The 15,787-nt window shown below is 45.3% G+C and overlaps 1 protein-coding gene across 2 annotated transcripts in view; it reads left to right on the plus strand.

Moving 5' to 3' along the window:
• The first annotated feature begins 2,472 nt into the window (after positions 1–2,472).
• LOC124033125 (semaphorin-7A-like) overlaps positions 2,473–15,787 on the plus strand; it is a 38,106-nt gene continuing 24,791 nt past the window's right edge. For both annotated transcript variants that reach the window (XM_046345065.1, XM_046345066.1), the window contains exon 1: positions 2,473–2,859. In XM_046345065.1, coding sequence (XP_046201021.1) covers positions 2,694–2,859 — 166 coding nt within the window. In that variant the 5' untranslated portion in view covers positions 2,473–2,693. The remainder of the gene's footprint in view (positions 2,860–15,787) is intronic.

Below are 15,787 nucleotides of genomic sequence, written 5' to 3' on the forward strand. Positions count from 1 at the left end.
AGGGAGAAGTACATTTTGAATCATTTTTTTTTTCATTTTTCCGTCATTGTCTTTTCAATGAACGAAAACATGTTCTATCATAGTAGCTCAAAATTGATCAGAAATTACTACTCTGCTTTGCTCTTTGCAATTTTGTTTTTTGTTCTTCCTCCTCCTTGTACCCCTATTTTTACAGTACTGTACCCTGCATCTCACAAACTTGTCCTTTGTCTCTGTGATACTGTAATTCTTGTTCTTTGTTGATATGAACCTGCAACCAGTCAAAATCTATTGAGCAGTCAGTACTGTTAATAAATGGAAAGCACAATGTTCAGGGCCATACAATTTGTCCATTGTACAGTATACAGCCTACAATGCACTGTACTACAGTATACAATACTAAAAGGGACAAAAAAGGTGTAAACATGTGATCAATGTGCTTCTTCTTGTCTTTGGGCTGGGTCAAGCCATAGCACTTTGTCGACATCACAAGCAAAATTGGCCCTCCTGAGGTAACGGGGGAAGAAGCCTCTTGTGTGCCGTATCCAGCCCTGACATGATTCCTCACCTATATCACCACAGGCTACATCCATGGCTTGCAGCAGATTTTACTCTGGTATACGGTTGTCTATCATACACTTTCCATCTCCAAGAGGAGAAAAACTCCTCAATCGGATTCAGGAAAGGCGAGTATGGAGGGAGGTACAAGTTCATAAACTGCCCATTGATGTTAAACCATTCCCTTACCTGAGCAGCTCGGTGGAAACTGACATTGTCCCACACTATCACATAGGTGGGAATGGGATTCTCATTTAGCTCTTGACCCTGCTGCTCTTTAACCTGCTGCTCAAATAAAATATCTCTTAGATTGGCAATAAATCTTAGAAGGTGCCTGGTGTTATATGGCCCGAGTGTAACATGGTGATGTAGAACTCCATGGTTGCTGATAGCAGCACAGATTGTGACATTGCCACCACGTTGACCAGGGACTTCAATAAAGGCCCGCTGTCCAATCATGTTTCGGCCTCTCCTTCTCCTCTTTGTTAGATTGAAGCCTGCTTCATCGACAAAGATGAACGGCCAATTGTGGAAATGCTCACACTGTCAATTTCCTGGAAGTGTGTGTTGTCTTGTATCACTCGTTCCTAGATTTCTCTGAGTCGTATTGTATTATCTTGAAGGACCATGCCAACTATAACGGCCTCTTGCTCCCAAGTGAATATAGCTGTCCTTTACACCTGCATGTGGCAGCCTTGCAATTCTACAAAAAGTAGTTGTGCAGTTACAAAACATATTCATGCAGTACAATACATAGAGTGATTAACTTTACAAATGTCTATTGAAACAGCTGCTTATAGTGTAGTACAGTGAATTTGCAATTTCAAAAATAAAGTAGTATCCTGTACTTGTTCTCTTCTCTGAATGTCCTTACTATGGTGGACACAGAAAATCGGCTCAAATTGGGTTGCACTCTAAGTCCTGCTTCCTTCATTGTCAGTCCATGGACAAGAACATGGTCTATAACTGTTGCTCGAATTTCATCAGATATTTCCACTCTTTGTCTTCCTCTTCCTCTTCGTCCTCCTCTTCCTCTTTCTTGCCCTCCTCTTCCTCTTCCCCCTCGTCACCCACCTCGCATACGCACTTGTCCTCTCACATTGTTTCTTCTATCCATTCTCAGACTTTCTTCTTTCCACCTTCAACAACCTGTTTGCTCTCTGAACTGGCTTATATTGGTTGTGACGCATCATTTGAAACAGGTTAAATCAATTTTGAGTGGTTGTGTTCAATCAATGACATGTCTTCTCTATTTGTATTTGATTGTTGCCACTTGTGTTTACCAGTATGGATGACATGTGCATTAGAGTGCAGAATGTGTTTTGAGAATGAGAATGTGTTTAGAGTTTTGCTGAAAAGTCTAAGTAAGATCTGCAAATTTGTGTTTTACCATGTGAAATGGTTTAAGGTATTGACAACAGACTGCATAATTAGCTAAATGAGTCCAGGCAACTGAGAACTTTGTTCAGCCAATGGGTTTTAGTGTTTTAGCAATTGAGAAAAAGCAATTGAGAAAAACTGTAATAAACCAATTAGGCACATTTGGACAGTCTTGACACAATATTTTGAACAGAAATACGATGGTTCATTGGATCAGCCTATAACTTTGGGCTGGAATAATACATGATGGCCTTTCTCTTGCATTTCAAAGATGATGGTACAAAAGAATACACAAAAAACACATGTTTTTTTCTTTGTATTATCTTTTACCAGATATAATGTTTTATATTCTCCAACATTAATTTAGCATTTCCACAAACTTCAAAGTGTTTCCTTTCAAATGGTATCAAGAATATGCATATTGCTTCAGGTCTTGAGCAGGTAGTTAGATTTGAGTATGTCATTTTAGGATTTTCAAAAGGGGCGGATCCTTTTAAAACTTGATTAAGATTTGATCCGATTAAATTCATGTTTTAAACCTGGGTTCGGAAGAGAGAGGGTACTGTTTAGTCTAGACTAGTCTCGCCTTCTCTGAATTTAGACTACATACATGCTTTGCGTGACGGAAGAGACAAATCAAGTGCGTGGTCTATCCAAAAATATTACTGAGTGGAGTCTGTCTCACTACCGAACAATTAAGGCTACTGTACTTGATTGAAGATTAAAGACAAGACTAAATGGAAGACCAGACTGTATAGACCTCACCCTCGTGTTATATGCCTAAAATTAACGCTACTACAGTTTCAAGTAATTCATTGCCGAGAACCAAGACTCAGAAAAGCATGAGTCTGCTCGCGCTCTTTGCTGTCTTTTTAGGACTATTTTTTTCGGTGAAAGCTTCGGACGTTTCCCACAAACCTAGAGTGACATTGACAGACAAAGGTAAGTTAAGCTTTTCATTTTAAATCAATAGTACAATTGTTGAAAGATTAGGCCTATTAGGAGTCGATTTATATTCAATACTAAAATATCTGGAGGAAAAGTGTATTGAGTCCACAATAGCCAAAAGGACCCGACTATCTTTGAGTACTCTTTCTCTCATGATTTTTGATCTGTGCTATCAAAGACCAGACTATTATCATAGACCAGACGTAACATATTAAAAGTAAATCCCAGACATTCAAATTAGTACGTTATATATGTTTGGTATGTTTACACAAGACCAGTGGCGATTTTAGCAGTGGCCTAAAGTACTTTAAGAATAAAATCGTTTTTTGGGGGAATGTGTACTTTCCTTTACTATTTATATTTTTTACCAAATTTTCTTCACTGCATTCCTAAAGAAATTGTGGTACTTTTTACTCTATACATTTTCCCTGACACCCAAAAGTACTCGTTACATTTTGACTGCTTAGTCAAATTCACACACTTATCAAGAGAACATCCCTGGTCATCCCTACTGCCTCTGATCTGTCGGACTCACTAAACACAATTGCTTTGTAAACAATGTCTGAGTGTTGGTTTAGTGACCCTGGCTATCTGTAAATAAAAATAAATGTAAAAAATTGTGCCGTCTGGTTTGCTTAATATAAGGATTTTCTTTATTATTCAAACTTTTCCTTTTCCTTTTGATAGTTAAGTAGTTAAGTATATTTGAGCAACTACAGTTACTTTTGATACGTAAGTACAGTACCAGTCAAATCTTTGGATACACCTATTCAGTCCAGGGTTTTTCTTTATTTTCACTATTTTCTACATTTTAGAATAATAGTGAAGACATCAAAACTATGAAATAGCAGATAAGGAATTATGTAGTAACCAAAAATGGTTAAACAAATCAAAATATATTTGAGATTTGACATTCTTCCAAGTAGCCACCCTTTGCTTTGATGACAGCTTTGCAGACTCTTGGCATTCTCTCAACCAACTTCATGAGGTAGTCACCTGGAATGCACTTCAATTAACAGGTGGCCTTGTTAAAAATTGCGGAATTTCTTTCCATAATGTGTTTCAGCCAATCCGATCTGTTGTGACAAGGTTGGGTTGGTATAGAGAAGATGTCCATATTATGGCAAGAACAGCTCAAATAAGCAAAGAAAAACGACAGTCCATCATTACATTAAGACATGAAGGTCAGTCAATCTGGAAAATTTCAAGAACTTTTGAAGTTACTTTAAGTGCAGTTGAAAAAACCATCAAGCGCTATGATGAAATTGTCTCTCATGAGGACCGCCACAGGAAATGAAGACCCAGAGTTACCTCTGCTGCAGAGAATAGGTTAGAGTTAACTGCACCTCAGATTGCAGCCCACATAAATGCTTCACAGAGTTCAAGTAACAGACACATCTCAACATCAACTGTTCAGAGGAGACTGCGTGAATCAGGCCTTCATGGTCAAATTGCTGCAAAGAAACCACTATTAAAAGACACTAATAAGAAGAAGAGACTTACTTGAGCCAAGAAACGCAAACAATTAATATTTGAGCGGTGGAAATCTGTCTGTTGAGTCCACATTTGAGATTTTTGGTTCCAACCGCCGTGTCTTTGTGAGACGGATGATCTCCGCATGTGTGGTTCCCACCGTGAAGCATGGAGGAGGAGGTGTGATGGTGTGGGGGTGCTTTACTGGTGACACTGTCTGTGATTTATTTAGAATTCAAGGCACACTTGACCAGCATGGCTACCACAGCCTTCTGCAGCGATACACCATCCCATCTGCAGAGTGAAGGAAAAGCAGCCAGCAAGTGCTCAGCATATGTGGGAACTCCTTCAAAACTGTTGGAAAATCATTATATAACTATGGAATAACACATGGAATCATGTAGTAACCAAAAAAAGTGTTAAACAAATCTAAATATATTTGAGATTTGAGATTATTCAAAGTAGCCACCCTTCACTATATTATTCACTATTATTCTACAATGGAGAAAATATAAAAAATAAAGAAAAACCCTTGAATGAGTAGGTGTGTCCAAACTTTTGACTGGTACTGTATATTTAAAACCAAATACTTAGTAGTATTTTACTGAATGACTTTCACTCTTACTGCAGTCATTTTCTATTAAGGTATCTTTACTTTTACTCAAGTATGACACATTTTTTTTTTACCACCACCGGATTTTAGCATGTACATCTTGGTAGGGCAAAAAACAAAAAAGATTGGGTGGATGAATGCCAGCAATGCCACTACACAACACAACACAACACAACACTAAACAATACATTACATATTGCACTATAACGGTGACAAATAGTGCCCACAAACTGTTAGGGCCTACATAAAGCTGTCCCAACAGCAGAGTCCCAACAGCAGTCCAAACACCTTCCCACTGCTACACCTGGCTATCAGGGAAACCTTGTCTGGCAGCGAAACAATTTCTAATTTACTGATTTACTGCCTCATTTACTGCCTTTTAAAAAACCTATCTGATATGGCTGACTTGCTTAAACAAATGTGATTTTTACTGACAATTGAGATTTACAAACAATGGCATAAGGCATCCGGAATTCCGATTAATGAGCGAGCTAGGATGGACGTAGTCAATATAACTATTTGTTCAGCTCTTTTGAAATGTACAGCGACAGAATTCAGAACATGGGCCATTCTTAAAGTGTACTCCCTGTACACCAAGTCAGAGCTGTATGATAAATAAAGGGTGCATATTAGCAGACAATGAGAGCTCTTACAACATTCAATAATTACATTTCTCTGAAACAGGTTATAGGCTACATGTGCACCACCAAATCAGAACAGTTGGCAAAATTAAGAGGTGAAAATAACAGCTTACTACACAAAATACACTTAGTATTAGTTTTGTAGCTGCAGTATACATACAGTTGAAGTCGGATGTCATGTTTTGTCTTAGATTGTCTTGTCATTTTGCTTTTCCCTCTGTTCGTTTTCCCCCTGCTGGTCTTTTTAGGTTCGTTCCCCTTTTTCTCTCTCTCTTCCTCTCTCTCTTCTCTCTATCGTTCCGCTCCTGCTCCCAGCTGTTCCTATTCCCCTAATCAATCATTTAGTCTTCCCACACCTGTTCCCTATCTTTTTCCCTGATTAGAGTCCCTATTTCTCCCCTTGTTTTCCGTTTCTGCCCTGTCGGATCCTTGTCTATTGTTCACCGTGCTGTGTCTGTGTATCGCCCTGTCGTGTCGTGTTTCCCTCAGATGCTGCGTGGTGAGCAGGTGTCTGAGTCTGCTACGTTCTAGTGCCTTCCCGAGGCAACCTGCAGTTCTTGATCGAGTCTCCAGTCTGTTCTCGTCATTACGAGTGGAATTATGCCTTATGATTGTAGATTTACTTTACTGGATTAAAGACTCTGTTTTCGCCAAGTCGCTTTTGGGTCCTCATTCACCTGCATAACAGAAGGATCCGACCAAAGAATGGACCCAGCGACTACAGACGCTCGTAACACTGCCGTCGAGATCCAAGGAGCCATGCTCGGCAGACACGAGCAGGAATTGTCTGCTGCTCGCCATGCCGTGGAGAACCTGGCCGCTCAGGTTTCCGACCTCTCTGGACAGTTCCAGAGTCTTCGTCTCGTGCCACCTGTTACTTCCTGGCCTGCCGAGCCTCCGGAACCTAGGGTTAATAACCCACCTTGCTACTCCGGGCAGCCCACGGAGTGCCGCTCCTTTCTCACCCAGTGTGATATTGTGTTCTCTCTCCAACCCAACACATACTCTAGCGAGAGAGCTCGGGTTGCTTACGTCATTTCACTCCTTACTGGCCGGGCTCGAGAATGGGGCACAGCTATCTGGGAGGCAAGGGCTGATTGTTCAAACAATTACCAGAACTTTAAAGAGGAGATGATTCGGGTTTTTGACCGTTCAGTTTTTGGTAGGGAGGCTTCTAGGGCCCTGGCTTCCCTATGCCAAGGTGATCGATCCATAACGGATTACTCTATAGAGTTTCGCACTCTTGCTGCCTCTAGTGACTGGAACGAGCCGGCGCTGCTCGCTCGTTTTCTGGAGGGACTCCACGCAGTGGTCAAAGATGAGATTCTCTCTCGGGAGGTTCCTTCCAGTGTGGACTCTTTGATTGCTCTCGCCATCCGCATAGAACGACGGGTAGATCTTCGTCACCAAGCTCGTGGAAGAGAGCTCGCGTCAACGGTGTTTCCCTGCTCCGCATCGCAACCATCTCCCTCCTCTGGCTCAGAGACTGAGCCCATGCAGCTGGGAGGTATTCGCATCTCGACTAAGGAGAGGGAACGGAGGATCACCAACCGCCTGTGCCTCTATTGCGGATTTGATGGACATTTTGTCAATTCATGTCCAGTAAAAGGACAGAGCTCATCAGTAAGCGGAGGGCTACTGGTGAGCGCTACTACTCAGGTCTCTTCATCTAGATCCTGTACTACTATGTCGGTCCATCTACGCTGGACCGGTTCGGGTGCTACATGCAGTGCCTTGATTGACTCTGGGGCTGAGGGTTGTTTCATGGACGAAGCATGGGCTCGGAAACATGACATTCCTTTCAGACAGTTAGATAAGCCTACGCCCATGTTTGCCTTAGATGGTAGTCATCTTCCCAGTATCAGATTTGAGACACTACCTTTAGTTCTCACAGTATCTGGTAACCACAGTGAGACTATTTCTTTTTTGATTTTTCGTTCACCTTTTACACCTGTTGTTTTGGGTCATCCCTGGCTAGTATGTCATAATCCTTCTATTAATTGGTCTAGTAATTCTATCCTATCCTGGAACGTTTCTTGTCATGTGAAGTGTTTAATGTCTGCCATCCCTCCCATTTCTTCTGTCCCCACTTCTCAGGAGGAACCTGGCGATTTGACAGGAGTGCCGGAGGAATATCATGATCTGCGCACGGTCTTCAGTCGGTCCCGAGCCAACTCCCTTCCTCCTCACCGGTCGTATGATTGTAGTATTGATCTCCTTCCGGGGACCACTCCTCCTCGGGGTAGACTATACTCTCTGTCGGCTCCCGAACGTAAGGCTCTCGAGGATTATTTATCTGTGTCTCTTGACGCCGGTACCATAGTGCCTTCTTCCTCTCCGGCCGGGGCGGGGTTCTTTTTTGTTAAGAAAAAGGACGGTACTCTGCGCCCCTGCGTGTATTATCGAGGGCTGAATGACATAACGGTTAAGAATCGTTATCCGCTTCCCCTTATGTCATCAGCCTTCGAGATTCTGCAGGGAGCCAGGTGCTTTACTAAGTTGGACCTTCGTAACGCTTACCATCTCGTGCGCATCAGAGAGGGGGACGAGTGGAAAACGGCGTTTAACACTCCGTTAGGGCATTTTGAGTACCGGGTTCTGCCGTTTGGTCTCGCCAATGCGCCAGCTGTTTTTCAGGCATTAGTTAATGATGTTCTGAGAGACATGCTGAACATCTTTGTTTTTGTCTATCTTGACGATATCCTGATTTTTTCACCGTCACTCGAGATTCATGTTCAGCACGTTCGACGTGTTCTACAGCGCCTTTTAGAGAATTGTCTCTACGTGAAGGCTGAGAAGTGCTCTTTTCATGTCTCCTCCGTTACTTTTCTCGGTTCCGTTATTTCCGCTGAAGGCATTCAGATGGATTCCGCTAAGGTCCAAGCTGTCAGTGATTGGCCCGTTCCAAGGTCACGTGTCGAGTTGCAGCGCTTTTTAGGTTTCGCTAATTTCTATCGGCGTTTCATTCGTAATTTCGGTCAAGTTGCTGCCCCTCTCACAGCTCTTACTTCTGTCAAGACGTGTTTTAAGTGGTCCGGTTCCGCCCAGGGAGCTTTTGATCTTCTAAAAGAACGTTTTACGACCGCTCCTATCCTCGTTACTCCTGACGTCACTAGACAATTCATTGTCGAGGTTGACGCTTCAGAGGTAGGCGTGGGAGCCATTCTATCCCAGCGCTTCCAGTCTGACGATAAGGTTCATCCTTGCGCTTATTTTTCTCATCGCCTGTCGCCATCTGAACGCAACTATGATGTGGGTAACCGCGAACTGCTCGCCATCCGCTTAGCCCTAGGCGAATGGCGACAGTGGTTGGAGGGGGCGACCGTTCCTTTTGTCGTTTGGACAGACCATAAGAACCTTGAGTACATCCGTTCTGCCAAACGACTTAATGCCCGTCAAGCTCGTTGGGCGTTGTTTTTCGCTCGTTTCGAGTTTGTGATTTCTTACCGTCCGGGTAGCAAAAACACCAAGCCTGATGCCTTATCCCGTCTGTTTAGTTCTTCTGTGGCTTCTACTGATCCCGAGGGGATTCTTCCTTATGGGCGTGTTGTCGGGTTGACAGTCTGGGGAATTGAAAGACAGGTTAAGCAAGCACTCACGCACACTGCGTCGCCGCGCGCTTGTCCTAGTAACCTCCTTTTCGTTCCTGTTTCCACTCGTCTGGCTGTTCTTCAGTGGGCTCACTCTGCCAAGTTAGCTGGTCATCCCGGTGTTCGAGGCACTCTTGCGTCTATTCGCCAGCGCTTTTGGTGGCCGACTCAGGAGCGTGACACGCGCCGTTTCGTGGCTGCTTGTTCGGACTGCGCGCAGACTAAGTCGGGTAACTCTCCTCCTGCCGGTCGTCTCAGACCGCTCCCCATTCCTTCTCGACCATGGTCTCACATCGCCCTAGACTTCATTACCGGTCTGCCTTTGTCTGCGGGGAAGACTGTGATTCTTACGGTTGTCGATAGGTTCTCTAAGGCGGCACATTTCATTCCCCTCGCTAAACTTCCTTCCGCTAAGGAGACGGCACAAATCATCATCGAGAATGTGTTCAGAATTCATGGCCTCCCGTTAGACGCCGTTTCAGACAGAGGCCCGCAATTCACGTCACTGTTTTGGAGGGAGTTCTGTCGTTTGATTGGTGCGTCCGTCAGTCTCTCTTCCGGGTTTCATCCCCAGTCTAACGGTCAAGCAGAGAGGGCCAATCAGACGATTGGTCGCATACTACGCAGCCTTTCTTTCAGAAACCCTGCGTCTTGGGCAGAACAGCTCCCCTGGGCAGAATACGCTCACAACTCGCTTCCTTCGTCTGCTACCGGGTTATCTCCGTTTCAGAGTAGTCTGGGTTACCAGCCTCCTCTGTTCTCATCCCAGCTTGCCGAGTCCAGCGTTCCCTCCGCTCAAGCGTTTGTCCAACGTTGTGAGCGCACCTGGAGGAGGGTGAGGTCTGCACTTTGCCGTTACAGGGCACAGACTGTGAGAGCCGCCAATAAACGTAGGATTAAGAGTCCAAGGTATTGTTGCGGCCAGAGAGTGTGGCTTTCCACTCGCAACCTTCCTCTTACGACAGCTTCTCGTAAGTTGACTCCGCGGTTCATTGGTCCGTTCCGTGTCTCCCAGGTCGTCAATCCTGTCGCTGTGCGACTGCTTCTTCCGCGACATCTTCGTCGCGTCCATCCTGTCTTCCATGTCTCCTGTGTCAAGCCCTTTCTTCGCACCCCCGTTCGTCTTCCCTCCCCCCCTCCCGTCCTTGTCGAGAGCGCACCTATTTACAAGGTACGTAGGATCATGGACATGCGTTCTCGGGGACGGGGTCACCAATACTTAGTGGATTGGGAGGGTTACGGTCCTGAGGAGAGGAGTTGGGTTCCGTCTCGGGACGTGCTGGACCGTTCACTTATTGATGATTTCCTCCGTTGCCGCCAGGATTCCTCCTCGAGTGCGCCACTGTCATGTTTTGTCTTAGATTGTCTTGTCATTTTGCTTTTCCCTCTGTTCGTTTTCCCCCTGCTGGTCTTTTTAGGTTCGTTCCCCTTTTTCTCTCTCTCTTCCTCTCTCTCTTCTCTCTATCGTTCCGCTCCTGCTCCCAGCTGTTCCTATTCCCCTAATCAATCATTTAGTCTTCCCACACCTGTTCCCTATCTTTTTCCCTGATTAGAGTCACTATTTCTCCCCTTGTTTTCCGTTTCTGCCCTGTCGGATCCTTGTCTATTGTTCACCGTGCTGTGTCTGTGTATCGCCCTGTCGTGTCGTGTTTCCCTCAGATGCTGCGTGGTGAGCAGGTGTCTGAGTCTGCTACGTTCAAGTGCCTTCCCGAGGCAACCTGCAGTTCTTGATCGAGTCTCCAGTCTGTTCTCGTCATTACGAGTGGAATTATGCCTTATGATTGTAGATTTACTTTACTGGATTAAAGACTCTGTTTTCGCCAAGTCGCTTTTGGGTCCTCATTCACCTGCATAACATCGGAGGTTTACATACACCTTAGACAAATACATTTAAACTCAGTTTTTCACAATTTCTGACATTTAATCATAGTAACAATTCCCTGTCTTAGGTCAGTTAGGATCCCCACTTTATTTTAAGAATGTGAAATGTCAGAATAATAGCAGAGAGAATGATTTATTTCAGCTTTTATTTCTTTCATCACATTCCCAGTGGGTCAGAAGTGTACATACACTCAATTAGTATTTGGTAGCATTGACTTTCAATTCTTTAACTTGGGCCAAACGTTCCGTGTAGCCTTCCACAAGCTTCCCACAATAAGTTGGGTTAATCTGTGGCCCATTCCTCCTGACAGAGCTGGTGTAACTGAGTCAGGTTGATAGGCCTCCTTGCTCGCACACACTATTTCAGTTCTGCCCACAAATTTTCTTTGGGATTGATGTCAGGGCTTTGTGATGGCCATTCCAATACCTTGACTTTGTTGTCCTTAAGCCATATTGCCACAAATTTGGAAGTATACTTGGGGTCATTATACATTTGGAAGACCCATTTGTGAACAAGCTGTAACTTGTAACTGATGTCTTGAGATGTTGCTTCAATATATCCACATAATTTTCCTCCCTCGTGATGCCATCTATTTTGTGAAGTGCACCAGTCTCTCCTGCAGCAAAGCACTCCCACAACATGATACTGCCACCCCCGTGCTTCACTGTTGGGAGGGTGTTCTTTGGCTAGCAAGCCTCCCCCTTTTTCCTTCAAACATAACGATGGTCATTATGGCCAAACAGTTTTATCTTTGTATCATCAGACCAGAGGGCATTTCTCCAAAAAGTACGATCTTTGTCCCCATGTGCAGTTGCTAACCGGAGTCTGGCTTTTTTATGGCAGTTTTGGAGCAGCGGCTTCTTCCTTGCTGAGCGGCCTTTCAGGTTATGTCGATATAGTACTCGTTTTACTATGGATTTAGATACTTATACTAATATAGATACTCAAAACTTATTTTCCCAGTCGGAGCTTGTTTTTTCCCAGTTGTCTTGAACTCACTGAAGTCAGATTTCCCAGTTCTGAGTTAACAGTTGTTTTGAGCGCTCCAGAAATCATGTTGAAAAGTGAACCTTAATAATACTGAGAATTGGAACCATACATCCACACATTGGGACCACACATCCACACATCCAGTGATTGCTTTGCAATGCTTGCAGTTAGCCACTGATTCCTTCCAAACCACTCAGTGTTGACTTTGCGATTTCCAACTTCTTGTGTAATGTAATGTATATGTAATGCTGGTCACGGGTGCACCTCAGCCACGCTCAAGGTCCTAAATGATATCTTAACCGCCATCGATAAGAAACAATACTGTGCAGCCGTATTCAGTGTGCCAAATCGGAGGGTCTGCTGTCCGGACCTCTGACAGTCTCTATGGGGGTGCCACAGGGTTCAATTCTTGGACTGACTCTCTTCTCTGTATACATTTGATTTATTTAACCTTTATTTAACTAGGTAAGTCAGTTAAGAACAAATTCTTATTTTCAATGACGGCCTAGGAACAGTGGGTTAACTGCCTGCTCAGGGACAGAACGACAGATTTGTACCTTGTCAGCGCGGAGGTTTAAACTTGCAACCTTCTGGTTACTAGTTACTAGACCAACGCTCTAACCACTAGGCTACCCTGCCGCCCACATCAATGATGTCGCTCTTGCTGCTGGTGAGTCTCTGATCCACCTCTACGCAGACGACACCATTCTGTATAACTCTGGTCCTTCTTTGGATACTGTGTTAACAACCCTCCAGGCAAGCTTCAATGCCATACAACTCTCCTTCCGTGGCCTCCAATTGCTCTTAAATACAAGTAAAACTAAATGCATGCTCTTCAACCGATCGTTGCCTGTACCTGCCCGCCTGGCCAACATCACTACTCAGGACGGCTCTGACTTAGAATACGTGGACAACTACAAATACCTGTCATGTTTGTCATTTATTATCATGTCTTGTCCCTGTGCTCCCCATGCTATTCGTTTCCCTCTGCTGGTCTTATTTGGTTCTTTCCCTCCTTCTATCCCTCTCTCTCCCCCTCCCTCTCTCACTCTCTCGCTCTCTCTTCTCTCTATCGTTCCGTTCCTGCTCCCAGCTGTTCCTATTCCCCTAATCATCATTTAGTCTTCCCACACCTGTTCCCGATCCTTTCCCCTGATTAGAGTCCCTATTTATTCCTTTGTGTTCCGTTCCTGTCCCGTCGGTTCCTTGTTTAGTATTCACCATGCTGTGATTGCGTTTCGCCCTGTCCTGTCGTGTTTTTGCTGTGATTGTGTATCGCCCTGTCCTGTCGTGTTTTTGCCTTCATCAGATGCTGCGTGTGAGCAGGTGTCTCTATCAACTACGGCCTGCGCCTACCCGAAGCGACCTGCAGTCTGTGGCCGCTTCTCCAGTTATTCCCCTCTACAGACTAGAGGATTTTTGTTATTCCCTGTGTGGACTTAAATAAACTCTGTTTCTGTTAAGTCGCTTTTGGGTCCTCTTTCACCTGCATGACAGAAGGAACCGACCAAGGAATGGACCCAGCGACTTCAGACGCTCGTTACACTGCCGTCGAGATCCAAGGAGCCATGCTCGGCAGACACGAGCAGGAATTGTCTGCTGCTCGCCATGCCGTGGAGAACCTGGCCGCTCAGGTTTCCGACCTCTCTGGACAGTTCCAGAGTCTACGTCTCGTGCCACCTGTTACTTCCTGGCCTGCCGAGCCTCCAGAACCTAGGGTTAATAACCCACCTTGCTACTCCGGGCAGCCCACTGAGTGCCGCTCCTTTCTCACGCAGTGTGAGATTGTGTTCTCTCTCCAACCCAACACATACTCTAGAGAGAGAGCTCGGGTTGCTTACGTCATTTCACTCCTTACTGGCCGGGCTCGAGAATGGGGCACAGCTATCTGGGAGGCAAGGGCTGATTGCTCTAACAAATTCCAGAACTTTAAAGAGGAGATGATTCGGGTTTTTGACCGTTCAGTTTTTGGTGGGGAGGCTTCTAGGGCCCTGGCTTCCTTATGCCAAGGTGAACGGTCCATAACGGATTATTCTATTGAGTTTCGCACTCTTGCTGCCTCTAGTGAGTGGAACGAGCCGGCGCTGCTCGCTCGTTTTCTGGAGGGACTCCACGCAGTGGTTAAGGATGAGATTCTCTCCCGGGAGGTTCCTTCAGATGTGGACTCTTTGATTGCTCTCGCCATCCGCATAGAACGACGGGTAGATCTTCGTCACCGGGCTCGTGGAAGAGAGCTCGCATCAACGGTGTTTCCCTGCTCCGCATCGCAACCATCTCCCTCCTCTGGCTTTGAGACTGAGCCCATGCAGCTGGGAGGGATTCGCATCTCGAATAAGGAGAGGGAACGGAGGATCACCAACCGCCTGTGCCTCTATTGCGGAGTTGCTGGACATTTTGTTAATTTATGTCCAGTAAAAGCCAGAGCTCATCTGTAAGCGGAGGGCTACAGGTGAGCGCAACTACTCAAGTCTCTCCATCAAAGTCCTGTACTACTTTGTCGGTCCACCTACGCTGGACCGGTTCGGGTGCTACATGTAGTGCCTTGATAGACTCTGGGGCTGAGGGTTGTTTCATGGACGAAGCATGGGTTCGGAAACATGACATTCCTTTCAGAGAGTTAGAGAAGCCTACGCCCATGTTCGCCTTAGATGGTAGTCATCTTCCCAGTATCAGATTTGAGACACTACCTTTAACCCTCACAGTATCTGGTAACCACAGTGAGACTATTTCTTTTTTGATTTTCCGTTCACCGTTTACACCTGTTGTTTTGGGTCATCCCTGGCTAGTATGTCATAATCCTTCTATTAATTGGTCTAGTAATTCTATCCTATCCTGGAACGTTTCTTGTCATGTGAAGTGTTTAATGTCTGCCATCCCTCCCGTTTCTTCTGTCCCTACTTCTCAGGAGGAACCTGGCGATTTGACAGGAGTGCCGGAGGAATATCATGATCTGCGCACGGTCTTCAGTCGGTCCCGAGCCAACTCCCTTCCTCCTCACCGGTCGTATGATTGTAGTATTGATCTCCTTCCGGGGACCACTCCTCCTCGAGGTAGACTATACTCTCTGTCGGCTCCCGAACGTAAGGCTCTCGAGGATTATTTGTCTGTGTCTCTTGACGCCGGTACCATAGTGCCTTCTTCTTCTCCGGCCGGGGCGGGGTTCTTTTTGTTAAGAAGAAGGACGGTACTCTGCGCCCTGCGTGGATTATCGAGGGCTGAATGACATAACGGTTAAGAATCGTTATCCGCTTCCCCTTATGTCATCAGCCTTCGAGATTCTGCAGGGAGCCAGGTGCTTTACTAAGTTGGACCTTCGTAACGCTTACCATCTCGTGCGCATCAGAGAGGGGGACGAGTGGAAAACGGCGTTTAACACTCCGTTAGGGCATTTTGAGTACCGGGTTCTGCCGTTCGGTCTCGCCAATGCGCCAGCTGTTTTTCAGGCATTAGTTAATGATGTTCTGAGAGACATGCTGAACATTTTTGTTTTTGTCTATCTTGACGATATCCTGATTTTTTCTCCGTCACTCGAGATTCATGTTCAGCACGTTCGACGTGTTCTACAGCGCCTTTTAGAGAATTGTCTCTACGTAAAGGCTGAGAAGTGCTCTTTTCATGTCTCCTCCGTTACTTTTCTCGGTTCCGTTATTTCCGCTGAAGGCATTCAGATGGATTCCGCTAAGGTCCAAGCTGTCAGTGATTGGCCCGTTCCAAGGTCACGTGTCGAGTTGCA

Source organism: Oncorhynchus gorbuscha, linkage group LG04 (assembly GCF_021184085.1).
Source record: "Oncorhynchus gorbuscha isolate QuinsamMale2020 ecotype Even-year linkage group LG04, OgorEven_v1.0, whole genome shotgun sequence".
Lineage (NCBI taxonomy): Eukaryota > Metazoa > Chordata > Actinopteri > Salmoniformes > Salmonidae > Oncorhynchus > Oncorhynchus gorbuscha.